Here is an 18589-nt window from a genome sequence, read left to right as displayed (position 1 = left end):
AGGAAGATACATCAGTCTCAGGTAATGGTATTATTGAATATGAGAGACTCTGACTCATTGCAAAAGAGGTGGTTCACAATGGAGTAGCCATAATGCACAATGCAGGGTTGCCTTGATTTAATTTACATCTTAATTAGCCTGTGCAATAACTTCTATACAGGTTTCCTAATCTTTCCACACTTCTCTACCACTCTTGTTAGTTTTCCTTAGTAAACTTGCAAATTCTTTGACACTAATAGCGAATGTATACCTGGAGAACCAACAAAGTATGAAGACAAAATGTGCAATAAAAACCTACCTTGCAATCAACATGTGATCTTGAATATAGGCAAGAAATTGTGGATGATCTTTTCTTGCTATATACAGGCATTCCCCATGAAGACACAGGATCTTCAGACAATTCAGCATGTTAAAAAGAATGTCTGGTTCTTCAAACCTTGACATTTCCTGTGTAAACAGATGTTCCTCTCTCAACAAAATGACACCACTTCACCAACAATACAAACTAAACTAACAAATAATCAGTGTTACCTGCAATATAGTGTATATGAGCTTCAAGGTAACTGGAAGTTGCTGATAACAAAACTTCCTTTCTGTGTCATTCTTTATTGCTGTTAAAAATGTAAGATACCAACAATATTAAAATTACTGTATCTATGAATTCAAAATGAAACCAAAGAATGTTAAGGTGATAAGAGATAAATTAATTCTAGGCACATTAACCCTGCAGTCAGTAAAGTTAGCATAGCATGGAATGTAGCTTCTAATATTTTTGCTACTTTCTATGTTCAAAAAGCCAAGACTTTTTTTAACACTTTTGGGAGACAGTCACACTTGCTATCAACTTATTCACAGCCTATTCAATTAATACACTGAAAGAATTAAATGCATGATTAAAAAAATGTGACTGTGCACTGTTGGACTTGAAAGGTTGCTTCAGAAACTTGTATATGAGCATAAGCATTTCTTTTAAAGCCTTACTGCAATAACCTTTTCAGCCTTTACCTACCAGCATTTTCTGTGGTCTCTGTGTGATTTCCTGGGTTTTCTCCGTGCTTTGGTGCTGATTTGTCTTCCTCTTCTCCTTCAGTTCCTATAATAAACTCAGGTCTAGTATACAGAAGACTATCCTCGAGGTTATCTGTGGGCTCCTTTAAGAATATAATAAGTTAAATACATTTCTTGATGTTACCTACATATATGAGGCCATATCCTGCTGTCTAAACTACATTTAGTGTGACAAACTGAGCTCAAATGAGGCAGACTTTGTTTAGTTCCACATACATTTGTACACTCAAATCACTTGCATATCTAATATTTTGCATCAGCAAAATCATACTGACAAAAAGAGTGTGTTTCAGACATTGATTTAACAGAAACTGTATATCCATATTGGAGCTGAGGTGGATTCAATCAATGGGCCAATACTTAACCAAGTTTGTCATCCTTGCCTGGAAGGAGTAAGAGACAGGGGCAGGGTGTTTCCTGCACTACTGTGGAGTTTACAGGCTTAGGGGCAGGACATACCTCAACCACCTTCACAGTGAAAATTGTAAACCCCAGGCTGGACACCCTCTGCATGTGACAAGGAGCTCAGGATTAAAGGTTCTCATTATGACATTTATGTTGTAAATTTCAGGGTGAATTCTGGAAGTGTCCCAGCACCCAAAAGACTGCGCTAATTCTCCGTTAAGATGAGAATCTGTACTGGAGGGGCATGAGATGATTTTTCAGGCACAAGTTATTGAACACCATGTGCAAAATATCTACTTCTAGTATATACATCAAATGAAATTCTGAAAATTTGACACATAAAAAGGCACCCCTCCACTGAAGAAAAAAAAAAAACTAATAAAAATCTGCTACTAACATGCCACAGCAAATGAGCACCAGACTAAATGGAATGATGCCTTCTTCTCAGCTACCAGAGGGAGCAGTTACATATAAAGACATCCAGCTTAAAATAAATTCATCAGGCCACCACCACCACAGGAAATGCTCCAATTCTTCTGCAAAGCTACAGAGAACTTTAATGAAGACTCGTGAATGGAGAGTACATATCTGAGTCTGATAAAGTTGGATATTCAACCTGAAATAAATTCCCACAGTGCTCAGCATTTCAAACAGTCAAGCTCCAGCTAAGGCTTGCTCACATGACAACTGATTCACTCAAAATCATTAATCATTTTGAAGTATCCACTCTTTGCTTTTAACAAAAGGTAAGGATTAACACTTCACATTTTATTTGAGACACAGTAGGACTGGAGTGATGCATTTCCAAAGTGAAATAGCACTTCAGTGTTCACGGGGGAAGAGTTCATGGTGGATGAATATTGCCATCTTCCCTGGGTTCTTTGAATACATTCAAACTTAGGAAATCTTACAGCACAATGGCATTTTGCTTTAACCTCATGAATCCTTCATGACAAAAGTCAGTGCAGCTTTGCTCCCTTGAGCAGAATGGAATGAGAATAGTGAACGAGTTTCAGCACACCAATAATGCAGACCCTTTCCTGCTCTACTTACCACAAGCCTGATTTCTTCCTTTGGAGCAAGCTGTTCCAGCAGCTCAAAACCCAGCTGGTAACACAGAATGCTGGACTGGCACAGACCACATTCAACTGCTTTTTCATCTTTCTGACAGGTATGAGAACCACCCCAGGGTGCCTGAAACACATTGTTTATGATGGATATTATATCTTTTGAGATGCTGTTCTCTAAGCCCAAAGTGACACCATCATCCTGGAGTTCCATCTGAAAGAAAGTGAAAATAGTAAGGATTCATTATTCATTTAAAAGGCAGAAGTCCCAACTGTCTGCCTCTTCCTAAATTTCTGCTAGTTTAATATTACAGTACTGGGAAGAATCTGAGATAAACTGTAACTGAGATTTTTAAGTTCCTACTGGTGTTGAGGCCCAAGTTCAAACAGCTAGAGTAAATAGACAATTTCTAGCACAGAATCCACTAATTTTACCTGGAGACTGCCATACAAAACACTTGTCCTTGGATTCACAATGTAGAAACTTAGATATCCAAAAATTATGTATCTAACCTGAGCTTATCAACAAATCTCTGCCTCTAGGCTGTAAAAATAAACAAAACTCCAAAGAAAAGTTCCTTTCGCTAGTGTCAGGTTAGTATCTAACCTGAATGTGGAGGTGTTTAACTTCTTTGAACATGAACCTATAATTTCTACAGAAATAAAGACAGATGACAGCTGTACTGGGATTTAAATGCCTTACACTTCATGCCAGGCCCTTAGCAGAAAGAGAATCAATACAGAAGAGCAAAAAGTGACTACAGAACTTCAGTGTTCCTTTCATGTGGATGTATTTCTTCTGCAAGTACCTGCTTCAGGATTAGATCAAACATCAGAATGAAGCAATTAAGATTCATTTCCTCATCTTCACACTCAAAATCAATTGCTTTCCCACTAGGATGTCCAAAATTCTTGAAAGGGCTGTGAAAAGGACTACTACGTATTGGACTCCGAAATGGGCTCTGGAAGGGGCTTGGGAAAGGACTCAGCATGTTGTGCTGAACTCTGCGCCCAGGGTCAGAAGCAACGCTTACCTGAAAACATAAAAAAATCATGTCCAAATGACTGTCAGACATTTAAGCAATCTCCTTCTATAAGAAAATGCCAAAAATAGAAAGAACTCTGACAGGCTTGCCACTCCCTCCTGTAGCTTTTTTACAAAATATACAGGTGTTCCTTAAACCCATTGAACAACAAGATACAATGGAAGGACAGGAACCATATTATGCCCAGATGTATACGTTCTCTTAAGCTAAGTGGTTGACATTCATTATGTTATTCCTTCTAAGGAAAATTTCAACATCAAAAAACAAACTGAAAATTGGTACAGGCAGTAAAGCAGCCATCAGGTTACAACAATCTGCTCTACACTGCTTGGACACTGACTTTAATACCAGGAGGTTAATAAAGGAGCCCACCTCAAGAGAACTTTGTTAACTAAGGCTGTACCAAGGATACAGGTAGCTGGAAATGAACTAGACACAATGGCAGTAAGCTATGTATGTCTGCACTGATTTATTCCCACACCACAGCAGGTCATCTAAAACACCCTGAGAGCTTCTAGACATTGCAGGGAGAGACACACTTAGATGACACACGAGGTCTGTTTTCAGGCCAGCTATGGTCTGAAAGACCAGACAGCAAATTTGCCAATTTCTTCTGCTCAGTTTAGAAGTAATCAAAGGCTAGGTGTGGCAGTGCTCTCTGCAGACCGACATCAGAAGACCAGCAGCACACATGTAAGGAATCATCAATTGCCTAGATGCTGTAGTTCCTTAAATCTAAAGAATCAGGTCTTTCAAGCAACCTTGTTCCTGAAGTTAAGTCACATCAGACCAATATGCGTAGTCCCTACGGGTTTGTACATGCTTTCTTCTAGACCATAAGCCTTTGACCTTTCTTCTAGACCATAAGACAAATTTAGATCAAATTCTGCATCTTTTGCATTTGAGACAAAAAATGCAGGGTACCAGAAATAAATTCTGCTCTCTCATCCTTTTAAAACATACCTGGGCTCACCAAATTCATACCAGAATACAAAAGTTGTTCTGGATGACCAGCTGTCCATAACAATTTGTTCCTGACAGTTATTAATAGAAGATGCAAAGAATAAAAAGGGTTGGAAAAGATACCACATTCCTACCTGTAAAACCTTTACATTTTTATATGATAGAGTGATATTAACTGAAGTCATTCCAATGTTCTTTCATTTTCAAAATGTACAGTGTTTTCAATCAAATGTTGACATATTGAAAGTTGATTTTTAATTTTTTATGAGGACTCTATTAGGAAGACTGTTATAAGCAAAAAAAAAATAAGCCAGATAAATAAAAGTTACCCTCCGAGCTGCAAGATTTCCTGCCAGCTCACTGACTCTTGATTTTCTTTGATTTGCTAATTCTTTTACAGAATTAACTCCATCAGAAAACATGCTGATTAGTAACTGAAGAGGAACAACAATGTCTAGTTCAGACAACACCTGAGGAAATACAATAAATAAGAAAGCATGAGTTTCAAGTTGGATCACAAACACCAGCTACTTTATATGCATTTTTGTAACATAATCCTCAGTTCAGCAAGTTCTGTGCATTGAATTTTGGGATTCAATGAGGTGACGTGCAAGCTTACATTTCTGTTAGAATCAGGGCAGAATAAAACAGGCACTTTCAAAATAGCTGTTGGCATCCACTTTGTGCACCTCAGGATCAGTTTTATGCACAAACACACAGGGATGTGAGGTTATTCCAAAAAAACATTTCTGTAAAGCAGAAGTATTACCAATACTTTAATGAATAATTATTTATTTATTATTCATTAAAACTGAATTCCTTTTTTATTCTAGGAATCTGGTCAGAGTAGTAGCCTACAGGTATCGACATAGTGACAGGATTCTTAATTGTACATCACTTAAAGAACATTCACAATCTATTATGCCATCAACACTCAGATAAATAGAAGCTCATTTGTACTTGTCATGAAGTGTTATTAATTCAAGAAAAATCTAAAAAAGTCATGCTCTATTTGAAAACTCTGTATACCTGAAAACTGAAATTACAGTCAGGTAAATTGGTCTTTGCAGAGGCTTAATTAAAATAACCCTCAGCAGAAAAGAAGCAATAATGAAGAGTAGAGGTATTATTCTGAGGTGCTGTGGAAAATGTTATATCCTTTTTGAATTCATTGCCCTCAGCCGACATGATTATCCCTGCAGCTTTTAATATGAACATTGGGTGAATGCCAGCTTTGTGGGCAAATATAGCACAAAAAGGGCCAGAGTAGCAGAAAGCTTGGTGGGTACAGAGCTAGTCTAATCCAGCTCTTCATATGCAGGAACAACTACAGCTGTTTCTGGAGTCTGGAATTAATTTTGGAATCTACAGACCAATTTCTGTGGAGACGAAAAAGCAATCCTGGAAAAAAGTCAGCCAACTGAATGGCCCTAAAGACTCAACTGACAAAGGTTAAAGAAATTCCCTGGCTTCCATTTTTAAAGAATCACAAAACTGTTTAGGTTAGAAAAGATCCCCAAGATTACCGAGTTCAACCTTTGACTGACCTCCACTTTGTCAACTAGGTTATTGCTCGTGATAGGTTAGCAACACTCAGGATCTGTCTTCAAATCCTCATACTGGAGCTAAGCAAAGGGCAGAAGGGCTACATCCACTTTGGAAAAGCAGATTGTTTTTCAAAATTATCAGCTGTTTCAGCATGACTTGTCAAGCAAGGACACTTACATGCAGCCAGAGCAATGCCTGCTCTTGCACAGATGATGGATACCCTGTGAATCGGCAGCTAATAAAGCCAAACATCTCCTCCAAGGAGAAAGGGAGAGGACAAAGCTCAGTGTCGAACATTTTGCTGAAAAATAAAACAAAAATGTAGCATCATTGAGTTAGCATGGCATACACTGTGTGAGATAGAACACAAAACTGGCAGAAAGCTCATCTTACTTGCAGCCTTACCTTCCACGGGAGCTGAGCTAGGCTGCTGATACCACTTGTCCTGACTATACAAGGCCATCTCTGAATTTGGTGATACACCTTAAGAATTGACATCACATATGTCCAGTTTCATTTGATAGCAATATCTTTTCCAACATCCAATGCAAATTGGAAAATTTCTTAACTCACTAGTCCATTATTCCATGTTTGCACTAAAAAAATTTACACCAATATCTACAAATATGAACTTATAGTTTCAGAGCCCTGTCATCAGTTAAAAGGTAATGTGAAGTTTTGCCGTAAAAGTCATAAACCACACATAAAATTATGACTCAGTCACCATTCCTATTCTGGTGTTTCCTTTGCTCGATAGGGAAAGATATTAGCTAAACAAATACATCAATGCCACTTCTACTAATCCCCACCATTTCTCATCAACTGGACAGGTGAAAGATGGTCCTTCCAACATGCTGCAGGAAGCACACTAAAAATGTGCCTTGCTCACACCAAAAAAGCATTCATGCAGCTGACTCTTGATACAAGGTACCAGGAGCAATAAAAGAAAGCTTTCCCAAAGCTTAAATCCTTTATTCTAAACATAAAATATAAAAACAAATCCAAAGCATGCATTCACAGGTCTCTATTGCCCACATAGGTGTTTTAATTAGCTGTCACCTTCTTACAATGCTAAAATCCTCAAAAAACACATGCAAAACCAGAATGATTCCAACACATGCTACATACCTCAGCACTTCCCGAAACTCTTTCAGTTGGTTATCGGGCACTTCCGTCCTTATAGCTTCCAACCATTCTGGCATGATACACTCCCACACTGACTGGTTTATCACGTTGTATGGAATCAAGCAAAGGATTCGATTCAGCCCTTCTTTTAATTGGGTTACAGCACTGCATGATTTGTCCCAGTATCCACCAACCTGTGGGCATTTCCAAAAATTATACTGATGAACAGGATTTCTAGTCCCTGTAACTTGCTCAGTATCACAAATTTGCTCAGCCAGGAAATTTATGGAGGTGATCACTAATACCTTCAAGGCAGAATTTAGAATTCAGCCATAGAGTTGCATTGGTTTTTGCTCTTTCATTTGTCTGACAGTACAAAAAAGCATTGTCCAAGACTTAAACGAAGTTTGCTCACTTCCAGGCCATGATTGAGTGTATTATTATTATTTACAATTCTCAAAAAAGCACAGATTTACTTGGTGAAAATTGCATCAGTTTTTTGCTCTGGGCAATTTGCTACAGTGCTGGGTCTTTATTTTGAAAAACTTGGGTCTGTACAAGGTGTTCTTTCATGGGTGCTTGTTTAGGGTTTTTTTGAAGAAAGGTTCTAAGTGTTGGAAGCAAAAAAATATGCTTCTAAGTACATAAGTAATTGGCATACAGAGAGATTAATTACTCTAACTGACCTCAGCTCACATCTGCTGTTCCTGACTAATGGCTCTAGAGATGCCTGCTGTTTTGGCAGCAATTACTGGTAATCTCGTCCAGCAAACTATTTTTCCTTCATTCATCACAGCCAATTTCACGGCTATTTGTCTTCGTGTTCCAGTGAAGCCTTGCAAATCTGGCAAGTTTTTGGTCTAGTCTTACGTATTGCAGTAGGAGGTAACAAAACTCAAAAGAGGGATTGGATCCAATTAAAAAGTCTGTAAGAAATTACAGTATGAGGTTCAGTCCCTCCTTTACCCCTTAACCTCAAAGGTATGGCCTCTTTTGTTCAGTTTCTAACACTCAAAGCATCCATCCACCTCTCAAATTGCTTCAGCTGACCTCCGACCTTCCCACAGCCAGGCGTACCTTACAGCAACAGTTCAGAGTAAAACATACATCTGTGCTGGTCTGCACATGTACAGCAAATCCCATATATTATGTCATGAAAAACCCATGGATGTACAGTTTATGTCTGATGATGTAATACATCACACGAGGTCTTTATAGCCCTTCCAAGTCTAGCCACTTAATTTTAGGAAACAAGCCCAACACATTCTCTGGACATTTTACATGAGAGGCTCAGAAAAACAGAGTCTTACAAAAACATGACTAAGTGGTGAGTTCTGCCTCATAATTAATGGACAGAAAGAATGACTTTTTCTAGAAGAGGTTGCATCAATGGTTGCACTTAGGCACCTTGAATAACCTTCCAGGTAAATCTCTCTCTCCATCAGCAACAAGCAAACCATGTCAGACTGGGATCTTAATTGATCCTTTTAGCAAAGACAGGTTTGGGTACTTCAGCAGCATAATGCAAATGTGCAGCTATCAGAAATGTACAGGATGTTTCAATACCTATAATATTCTTCCAACCTGCCTTCACATTAGTGTAAATAATGCCTACTTTCTAACACAGTAAAACTAAAAATGCTATGAAGAGGAAAAATTCCCAAACTCCACTGCTCCCTCTACCACTGAGATTTGTCTTGTCAGAGCTGGGAAAGAAAAGGTAATTTTACTTAAGACTTAATCTCTGTAGCAAATAAGGGAGCCTTCAGATAAATCATCCTTACCCTGGCAAACTCCATTGGCTTAGGAAGGAGACACATAACCATGACATCAAACCGGACATCACAAACTGTCTTCAACCACTTAGTAACAAACTGGGGCTTCAGCTTTTCAACCAGGCTACCAACTTCATCATCCATCATGTAAGCTGTAGAGTGAAACCACTGGAACACCATGCTAACCAGCCTTGCTAAACTTTCTGTGGGTGTATTCTCACTGGGAGTGCAAAGGCTCACCTGGAAGAGAAGAAACACAAACCAACTTTCATTTCTAGAACTAAAGGTGGAAACTTCTTGTCTACTATATTTTGCATATTCTCAGAGTTATGAGGATGCAGATTACATAGGAGACAAATGAGATGATCAGTTTTAAGTAGAGGTTGGTACAAGACAATTGACAAAATATTTCATAACCAGAAAATAACAATAAAAGGTACAAAAACCCAGGCACTGCATTTTTTTGTTTACTTTCAACACTGAAAAAATCAATATAAAGTGCTTTGACAAATTTCTTGGTTTGAACTTTAAAATTACTTTTAATTTCAGAAGGTACTGTAATACCTAGTAAAATAAATTATATACATACACACACATATATAAAATATACCAGATAAAAAGACAAGTCAAATCAAGAACTTCAAAAATTCTGGAAGAAAATGCTCACCTAATGTAATAAGTGATCTTTACTTTACAAAAATATTCCAGTCTTGATTTTTTTTTCCTCATTTGGGGCAAGAATATGAATTTTAAGTCCTCAGAAATGCCCACATAATGATTAACACTCTTCTCCCCTTCTCCAAACTCTCTAAAATAATACCTGGACTGTAAAGCTGTCACAAACCTGAGACCAAGTTTCTACCCCAGTTCACAGGCCAGCACATTCCTAAACCCTTAATTAGCTGATGTTTGAACTCTTGGTATCCTCTGGGGACAGGAGACAAAGTTTCAAGTCAGGCTGCTGCACTGAAGGCAAAGAATGGATGACAGGAGAATTGAGAAGCTCCTTTAACCTATCAGGTATTAGTTGTCAATTCCTAGTGAAAGCTGCACTCTCAGCACTCGGAAACCTGAAACAGGTGACCAGAGCCCCGCAGCAAGTGAACAACGGAGAAATGTTCATGTCATATCTGGAGAAAGACATGGCAGCTCTCCTTCCCAGAAACCAGAATCCATTTAACCAATGTTTTTCCTCCGTTATTTTTCTTGAGATGAGGCACCTATTAACCCTCCTGCCAATTCAAAGTACAGTCTTCTACTTTACTGCAGGTTGGAGTTAAGATGCTTCCTTGTGCTTGGCTCAGTTGAGCATTAGCTCAAAGGCACTATCAGCAGCCCTTTTAGTAGGAACTCTTGGCCCCATCCAGTTTCTGCATGGAAGATAGTCATTTTACAAAGGAAAACAGCAACCCAAGATTTCTCACAACCTGTGTGGTCATCTCCATCAATACCCACTACAGAGAGATCAAGAGATGTTCCAAGAATAGAATGGAGACAGTGAGTTCTTCCTCCCTACCACAGACAGAATGTCAGGGATGAGGCATGTACAGTGAAACATAACCTATTCCGTTTGCACCTCAATTCTACTTCTAGAAATACAGACCTTCAGTCTTCATAAAACATTATTTGATACAGAATAGATGCACATGGTGCAGTAAAAAAAAAATTAAAGTAATAGATGTCTTTAATTCTAGAACAACATTTAACAACAAAACCCACAAGATGTCAGAATATAAAGTTTATTCATGTAGTCCCTTGAAACTGCAGAGCAGCTTTTTCAGCACTGTGGAATTCCACAACCTACTATCCTACCATCCAGAAATCATGTCTCTGTTTAGATAATGGATGAGGGGTCTGGCTATTTGCCCACCTTTCACTGGGTGACTGAATAGAGAGCCTAAGAAAGAGAATTCTCCTTAAGGAGAATTACAGAATGCAGTTTCTGAGGATCTATCAGGCTGCAGTGTGGCCTGCTGAGGAACTAGCCAGCAGCAGTCCTGCTGTTTTGGAATGATCTCTGGTAGCTACTGTGGGGGTACAACTTTCCAGAAAGTGATGTTGAAAGCAGGAAGGTGAAATTTTTAGGGGCCTGCCTTTTAAAGTTAAAATAATGGCACTCACCAGGGGGCACTTGTGAACAGAGGCTGATATAAGAATTCAATTAAAACACTGAGAGTGAATAATTCTGTTATATACTTTGTAGCAGACTCAGAGCCAGGCAGCAGCTCCACCCAAACTAGTTATGAAATCTCCAAGTCTGACAGCTTCACAGGACAAATTTTTGCATACAAATCAGAGTAAGTCTCCAACTAAAACCAAGAAGCAGGGGGAAAAAAATAAAAAGAGGTAAAACTGAGCTCAGAAAGTAGAGGCAAATGAAGAAGAGAGATAAAAGCAAGAACTTCTTACCAAGAACCATATTCCAAATTGGCTCAGGAGGCGTTGGTCATGCTTGTCATCATCTTTATTATCAAAGTCTGTGTTGTCCAGGGAGTGATGGGAAGAGGAGAGGCCCATCTGTCTCCTTTTGTTGAGTTCATGTTCCCTCTGCTCTGCATGAAACTCTGCTTCCTTCAGCAAGCTATAAAATAAGTTTGTGGTCAGTGAATGCACCTTTCCTGCAGTGGATACAGGTATCTAATCAAGAGTAACTAAATGTAAAGCCATATGATGTCACCACTTTCCTGAAACAAAATATCAAATCCTAGGATCCCAGACTGACTTCCTCATCGGGCCAACACTCACACCTGAGCCATTCAGCAGCAGAAGTTCAGTGTCTGCTCTCAAATTATCCTGATGAAACTAAAATCCACCTGCACAAGATCCGCAGGCAATATTTACATGAAAGCCCGATCCCGCTTCACGCATGGCTGGCTCGCAAGCTGCCGTATCACCTGATCACAGCTTCCACAGTGCACACGAGCTCCTCTGCCCCGCACTCGCGGGTGTTGATGGGGGGAGGCGAGGTCTGGTACAGGTGTGTTTCTGCGGCCGCCCCCACCTCGCTGCTGTGGTGGTTGGAGTGGCACCTTTTGCAGTAGCGCACGGGCCTGTTGCCATGGCGGCCGCAGCAGCCCGCAGAGAAACACGTCACGACTGCTCTTCTGACGTGGGAGCTGCAGTTCTGGAAAATAAAAAATTCTGGTTTATCAGGCCACAGGTATCAGGCAGTGGAACCGACAACAGGGATGAGAGTCCACACTAGGGAGCTGGCTCAAGTGTCGGCAATTTCCAAGATCACTCTGTGTAAGCACACTGTGTGCAACCTCCTGATGCCAAACATCACTGACCTTCCAGAAAGATAAGCTCAGGACTAAATGCTGAGCCTGGACTTAAATGTCGGAGTTGCTCCTCTTCTAAAACACCAACCTGACATTTAAGTCATCAACCTCAACCTCCTGACTCAGAGCAATCTCTAAATTTTATAGTAGTTCTCTTAACACCTGCTTATGCTTCAGAAGGCCTTTTTTAAGTTACAGATAGCAACAGGTAGATCCTTAGGAGTGCAAAAAATGGTGCCACACTTAATGCTATGTAAGGATCTGCCTTATCGTAGCAAATTGTGCAAGCCTTTGAGATAAGCACCTGAAATTTCTGCCACCTAGTAATCCAGCCCAACAGAAAACCTTTCTTTACCATGAGAACCAGAGTATGTTATACACTGTATTCCTTGCTATTAAAGTCCTATTAAAACATATCAGCTGGTATGTACTGCAAGCAGATTCTTTTTGTCAGCAGTCTTTTTAGAGCCAAGCACTGAAGCTTTTCAGTCCATGTATTTTTAAAAATACACATTTTACAGTATGATTTTGCCCAATTTAGGATTAATCCAAGACTTCAAGCAGATGAGAAGATATATATAAACAGTCAGATTTAAAATTCATCTCTTGTTCTATCCTCTTCATAAGCAGAATTATAGAATACAGAGTTCAACTTCATAATTGGACTACTTTACTAATTGCCACTTAAATGAAAACCTACAACTCAAATCAACATTGTCAGTTTTAACAAAAAGAAACCTGCTGCTGTTGAATCATTTCCATCCACCAATAAATGCATTCATGGATAAATTGTGAAATTTTGGAATGGTACAAAGAAGAACGCACTACACAGTAATGGAATGACATTACACACAACATCAAATCATGCCCCATCACACAAATGGCTGAATCTTACCTTCTTCTGACATATAGCAGAAATTTCAGCTGTAAGGGGAAGGCATACAAAACATGAACACAAAGTGATGATCTTTCTACTTTACTACGGTAGCCATGGGAAAATGGACATCCTGCGAGGAAATCTCTGGGCTAAACTTGTGTTTCCAGATACTACTGAAAACCCTAAGCCTGTGTAAGTTAGGACACTGTACACCTAAGCCTATGACTATTTCTGTTTGAAATGCAATAACAGCCTTGGTGCATTAAGGGTGGTGTGCTCTGCAGCCCATCCACCTTTTGCTTACACTTCTGCCTCACAGACAGACCTGTAAAAGTGCACCTTGTACATGCACCTGTGGCTTGCTGTAGGAGACATGGCTCAGGTGGGCCTACACTGATTATGAAAGCTCTTGGCATAAAAGAGTAGTGAATATGGATGAACAGTGTAGAAGCAGGCACTATGTCTGTGGCCCATAATTTCAGACTGAAATGTTTACAGATTCAACCTGTAAGCAGTAGCTATTTGATCTGTTGCCCTGGCAACATATGATTCAGTAAGTTTAAGTGGCTGATTAAAAAGAAGTGTTTCCCTTAAGTAAATAGAGCATTCTTAATCTAGGTAACATTTCAACTAAAAGCAGACAGCAAAAAAATCTCAACTGCTTAAGAATTTTCGGTTTGCAAAGCAAAGAGAGAGACAGTGTCTTCATTCTGGAAGGGTTTTTAGACAATATGTTAATTAGCCTGTCAACATGCTTTGTCTGCATTCTAGTAGATAAAAAAATATCAGGTTTTCTCACACTAGCCAAAGGACAATGATTGGATCAATGACTGGACCATTGAAAAATATTTTATGTCCTTTTGTGATATCCTCTGCAGTCTCGTGTTACAGATTTCTGGCAGCTTTTAGAGCTTTCAAATCAGACCCAGGTTACTGAAAGAACTAGCCCCATTTTTTGGACAGCACTATGGGACACAAATACATTTTAAAAACCTGGCTCCAATTGTGGCTGCTTCAAGATTTGAAAATCTGTTCAGTTGTCTCTGTTTCCTCACACATATAGAGCTGCATAGTACTTCAGACAGAGGATTAGTCAGTTCTTCATAGTACTTTAAGGACATTAAGCAGCATTAAGTACAAACTACTTTGAAATTAAATAAATTTTAAAAAACCACTATTGAACAGAATGCAGCAGTTCAAGTAATACAGTATAGAGAAATATCAACATAGCTTTGTACAGTTATGATTAGTTTGTACCTACCCTTAAAAGACCTCTTACCTTGTGGCAGAAGAACATCAATCAACCATTCACTGTGATCCCTGTAAAAATATATATATAATTAGCTTTCTTTTTATACATATATATATGCATATGTATACACAGATTTATTTTTGCACAGAGGAAATTTAGATAAATCAATTTGGTAGGAAAGCCATTATTTTGAAGCTGCTTTTTTTCAAATGTAGTTTTATAAATTGCAGACTGGTTTATATTACATCTCTTTGTTGTGCCATTTCACTGTAAATTACTACTTTGATAACGTTGGTCACCATGTTCAAGGCTTTCAAAAATTACTTTTGAGATCTAAATTTATCAGATTAAAAGAGAGTGTGCTCTGAAAGTCTGACAGCTAAGAAATTATAGTGAAGAATAACAGACGAATGTAGGAAAGAAAACAAAGTACCAGTACTGTTTTCTGTGAGTGTCCTTAGAAGCTATCCTACCAAATTCAATTACTTTTTCCTGCAGCTTTAACTCAGTGATGACTTAAAAACCTAAGATGAGATGCAATTGCTTTTCCCACAGCCAGTGTGATTTAAAGTTGTCTGAAACTGAGGAAAAAAACACTCCTTTAGGTTCTGAACTACCTGCAACCTTGTTCATTTGAAGTAACGACTGGCACTGACTTTAAGTATTAGTAGATTTTGTATACTAATGCAAACCAAAGTAGTAATTTAAAGGTAAAAAAGACAACCAAAAATGAAAACAAAGTGAGGCTATTTCATCTCAGGGTATACTCCTTCCAAATACTGGCCAATCCTGGATCAATTTCTTTGATCTCTGCTGCTTCATGGTATATCTTACAGACTACTCTGAAATACATGTTACAAATCATTATTGAAAGCTCTGTAAAAGAACTTTCACTGTAACATTCTGTTTTAAATGACAACTAATGGATGTGGACAAAAAATGTTTCATAAGCACAAGCTGGTTTATTAATGAGGTTTCCCTACCATAGTCAATGCATCACACAGTATCTGTTCTTTCAGAGATCTCAAATTAAAATCTCTATTTAAGGTAGGTGCAAATGCTGATCATGTGGGGTAAGTATCTGTAATCCTTATTCATATTGAGTGGCAGCTTGTTCCATATATTTCAACAGGTTTACCTATATGAATTACATGCTAATCATACCGCAAAAAAGCTAAACTCCAGGGTTCTGAACTCTGGAGTCTGAAAATATTTATAATTTTCCAGCTCTTGGTTTACCTACCCTGCAATTCTTTGGCTGCATTCTTCACAAAGATATAGGGGAGGTGGCTTATCACCCAAAGCCACAGACAGGGATGGGTCAATGCACATCTGAAACATGGAGAAGGAAAAGGATGAACATCACTGTTCATTGAAGCTTGCTAAAAAAATTCAACATGTTAATGCTAGGACATAAAATATAACACAGCATTGATATGTATTAAGAGCGTTTAGTATTCTGAAAGAAAATACTCAGCATGTGGTGTACAAGATCTCAAACTACTTCTAACAAAGATGGGATGTGAGAGCTTGTAAAAAAATAGGATATATTTCAGTGCCAATATTATTGCTTTCTGAAAGACAAGTATGTTTTTTTATATACTCACATCACATATTCACTATACACTGCTACTTTTTTTTCCCCAAAGAGATAGCACTTAGAGGATCCATTGTTTAGGACAAGGCAATGGAACAGTCTAGATTCTTCTCTCTCAAAAAGGCCTCTTCCAGCAAAATCTAGTTTTCAGTCATCACAGCTTTTAAGTATAGCACACAAGTGCAGTGACAGAACAAAGACTCACAGTTCCCTTGGCAACACAGGTCCAGACTTTGTCTTGCATTAGCTTTTATCTTTTCACATTAGTCAATTACAGAAAACAGTGACAGTTAACAGCCAGTTCCATACACATTTGTTCAAATGTTTTGTACTACTAAGGGAACACTCAGAAGCAGTATGCACATCTTAACCACTCTGATCAAAATGTTTCTTACTCCATTAGAGTGCAAGACTTTATAAAGACAAATACCTCCTTGAATCGTTCACATCTTTGTTAACCAAATCATTTATTCAGGACAAAACAGGCTGCATTTTTCTGAGTGATAACTGATCAAAACTAGTTCTGTCAAAATTAGGCTAACAGATTACTCAAAAATATTCAGGTATTTAATCTGAAAAGCTTGGAACTGTACTTTTTAAATATTTTGCTCTATTTTGTCATTAGCCTGAATCTAGTGAGATTCTAGTATTCACAACATGAAGGAACACCTTTCAGCATTTTTCCTGTGAGAGAGGAATCATTGAGAATGATTGGAGTGCGCAGAAGGTGGTCCCTTGCAGGACTTTTGAGGTGTCATCATCATGTCCTATCACAGCCTGTGGAAAAGGCTCACTGAAGAACTGTTTGACTAAAGAAATTATATTAGTATACAAATTGATGCCAGGAAAATTTGCTGTACCTAGATATTTAACTACATACAAATTAATTAATCAGTACACCTAACTGTAGTATGCTCTGGACTTGGTTTGCTGTTCCTGACTCTATCAAATTGTTCTGTGAGCCTGGTCAAACCTTTTTCATTTTTACTATGCATGTAAACAGTAAAGATAAAATTTACCTCCCTCAAAGAGGGCTGCAGAAAAAGTAAGTAAAGCTTTATTGCTATTTGCTTTAGGACACATTCCAAGCAAAGGATCATAACCAGAGTAGGAGCACTGTATGAGCTCAACCAAGATACCAAGGTGAACATATGCCTACATAATTGAAATAATGTTTCCTGTATGCAGTAATATTTGTGCACATATTAATATACATGCATGTGTTCAGGAAAAAATTTACATGGATTAGCCAGGAGCCAGCTTAGAATTTTATAAAGTGCTCTACAACATCACCATGTTTAATTTCAAGACTTTCCACAGAAGTTGCAGGAAAAACCTCATCTTGCTCTAGGCAGCTGAAGAACACATTCACAAAGGTGTGGCCCCCTTGGTCCCAACAGGCTTTGCTGCTCCCTTAGTACCTGCTTTTGGTCACCTGCACACCACCACAGCACATGGCTGGGGTCAAAGCACAACCTCCCCCACCCCAGGCAGCTGGGTATGGCCCCTAAAGCAGCAGCAGTACCTTCACAGCTGGTTTGTTAATCGCGTTATGGCATTCAATGTGCTGGCAATGAATAGGATTCCAGGCTGCAAAACCAAAACATGGCTGATTAATAAATGAGAAGAGATATTTATCTTCTTTGTGCCTAGCGGTCTCAATTGAGAACAAGATCCTCTTGTACTAAGTACTATACAAATATGAGTACGATACAAATAGACATTCCTCAGGAAGCTTAATAATTACAATAAACAAACTTAAACATACAGGCCTCCTGACTTACTTACAACACAATTAAATGAACTGCAGATTCAGTAAGAAAATGGAAAGAGACAGAGATTCCTGTTGCTGACTCTTCTTGATCTCACCAGCATCTTGAAATAATTAACTATCCTTCCACTTTAGGACAAGATGCCAGGAATAGCTGAGTAAATTCAGTTACATTCCCAGGCAAAATCAAAACATGGCTATGACAAAAGAAAACTAGTCCAGTGACAGAAGGAGCTTTAGCTGTGTAATGACAAGAAGTAAACAACAAAAGGATGCTCAAATGGCATCATTTGGATGCTCTACAGGATGCCCCCAGGTCAAAATGCCATACAACTGCAGATAATACTTATCCCATGCTGGGATATATTAGCAAAAAACTTACTTATAAGGAAAAAAACCCCGTCTATCCAGTGCTAGGAACAGTTCAAAAAGAATACTATCATGATTAGCTTACAGACCTGCTTGCATGCAGAGCAGTACATAAAGAATTTATTTTATTTCTAAACAGTCAAGAAAACTTATCAACCCTTCAATGGAAGGCTTTAAAACAGATCAGTCAAACTTCTACCAGGAACATTCAGGCTGCACTTGAATTGGTCTAGGGGTCTTCTAAGGTCTGTTCCAACCCTTCATTTTCGTAATTTAAAATGTCACATTCTGGTCCAGAAATTTTAAAAGTGAACAAAACATATGCCATATGACAGAGATTATTTGAAACAAGTTGAGACAGACAAGCAGGAAAAGCAGGTCAGGAGTTGTTGCTGGACAGTCTTCCCTGTGGCAGCACTATTCCATCAGTATCTCTAGGGAGTCT

At 38.6% G+C, this 18589-nt stretch overlaps 1 protein-coding gene across 6 annotated transcripts in view; it reads right to left on the bottom strand.

Moving 5' to 3' along the window:
* The window catches only part of UNC79 (unc-79 subunit of NALCN channel complex), a 105929-nt gene that overhangs the window by 66896 nt on the left and 20444 nt on the right, over positions 1-18589 (bottom strand). For all 6 annotated transcript variants that reach the window (XM_088058197.1, XM_088058199.1, XM_088058200.1 and 3 more), the window contains exons 8-22: positions 17530-17594; positions 15651-15739; positions 14435-14475; positions 13174-13202; positions 11892-12121; positions 11407-11578; positions 9007-9237; positions 7226-7416; positions 6275-6398; positions 4879-5019; positions 3350-3574; positions 2527-2754; positions 1010-1151; positions 532-611; positions 299-447 (exon numbers count right to left, since the gene is read on the bottom strand). In XM_088058197.1, the coding sequence (XP_087914323.1) occupies positions 299-447; positions 532-611; positions 1010-1151; positions 2527-2754; positions 3350-3574; positions 4879-5019; positions 6275-6398; positions 7226-7416; positions 9007-9237; positions 11407-11578; positions 11892-12121; positions 13174-13202; positions 14435-14475; positions 15651-15739; positions 17530-17594 (2137 nt within the window). The remainder of the gene's footprint in view (positions 1-298; positions 448-531; positions 612-1009; positions 1152-2526; positions 2755-3349; positions 3575-4878; positions 5020-6274; positions 6399-7225; positions 7417-9006; positions 9238-11406; positions 11579-11891; positions 12122-13173; positions 13203-14434; positions 14476-15650; positions 15740-17529; positions 17595-18589) is intronic.

This window comes from Pseudopodoces humilis, chromosome 7 (assembly GCF_049639895.1).
Source record: "Pseudopodoces humilis isolate 2021_Gansu_Grassland_sample_001 chromosome 7, ASM4963989v1, whole genome shotgun sequence".
In the NCBI taxonomy this organism is placed as follows: domain Eukaryota; kingdom Metazoa; phylum Chordata; class Aves; order Passeriformes; family Paridae; genus Pseudopodoces; species Pseudopodoces humilis.
This window is presented reverse-complemented; position numbering and strand designations above follow the sequence as displayed.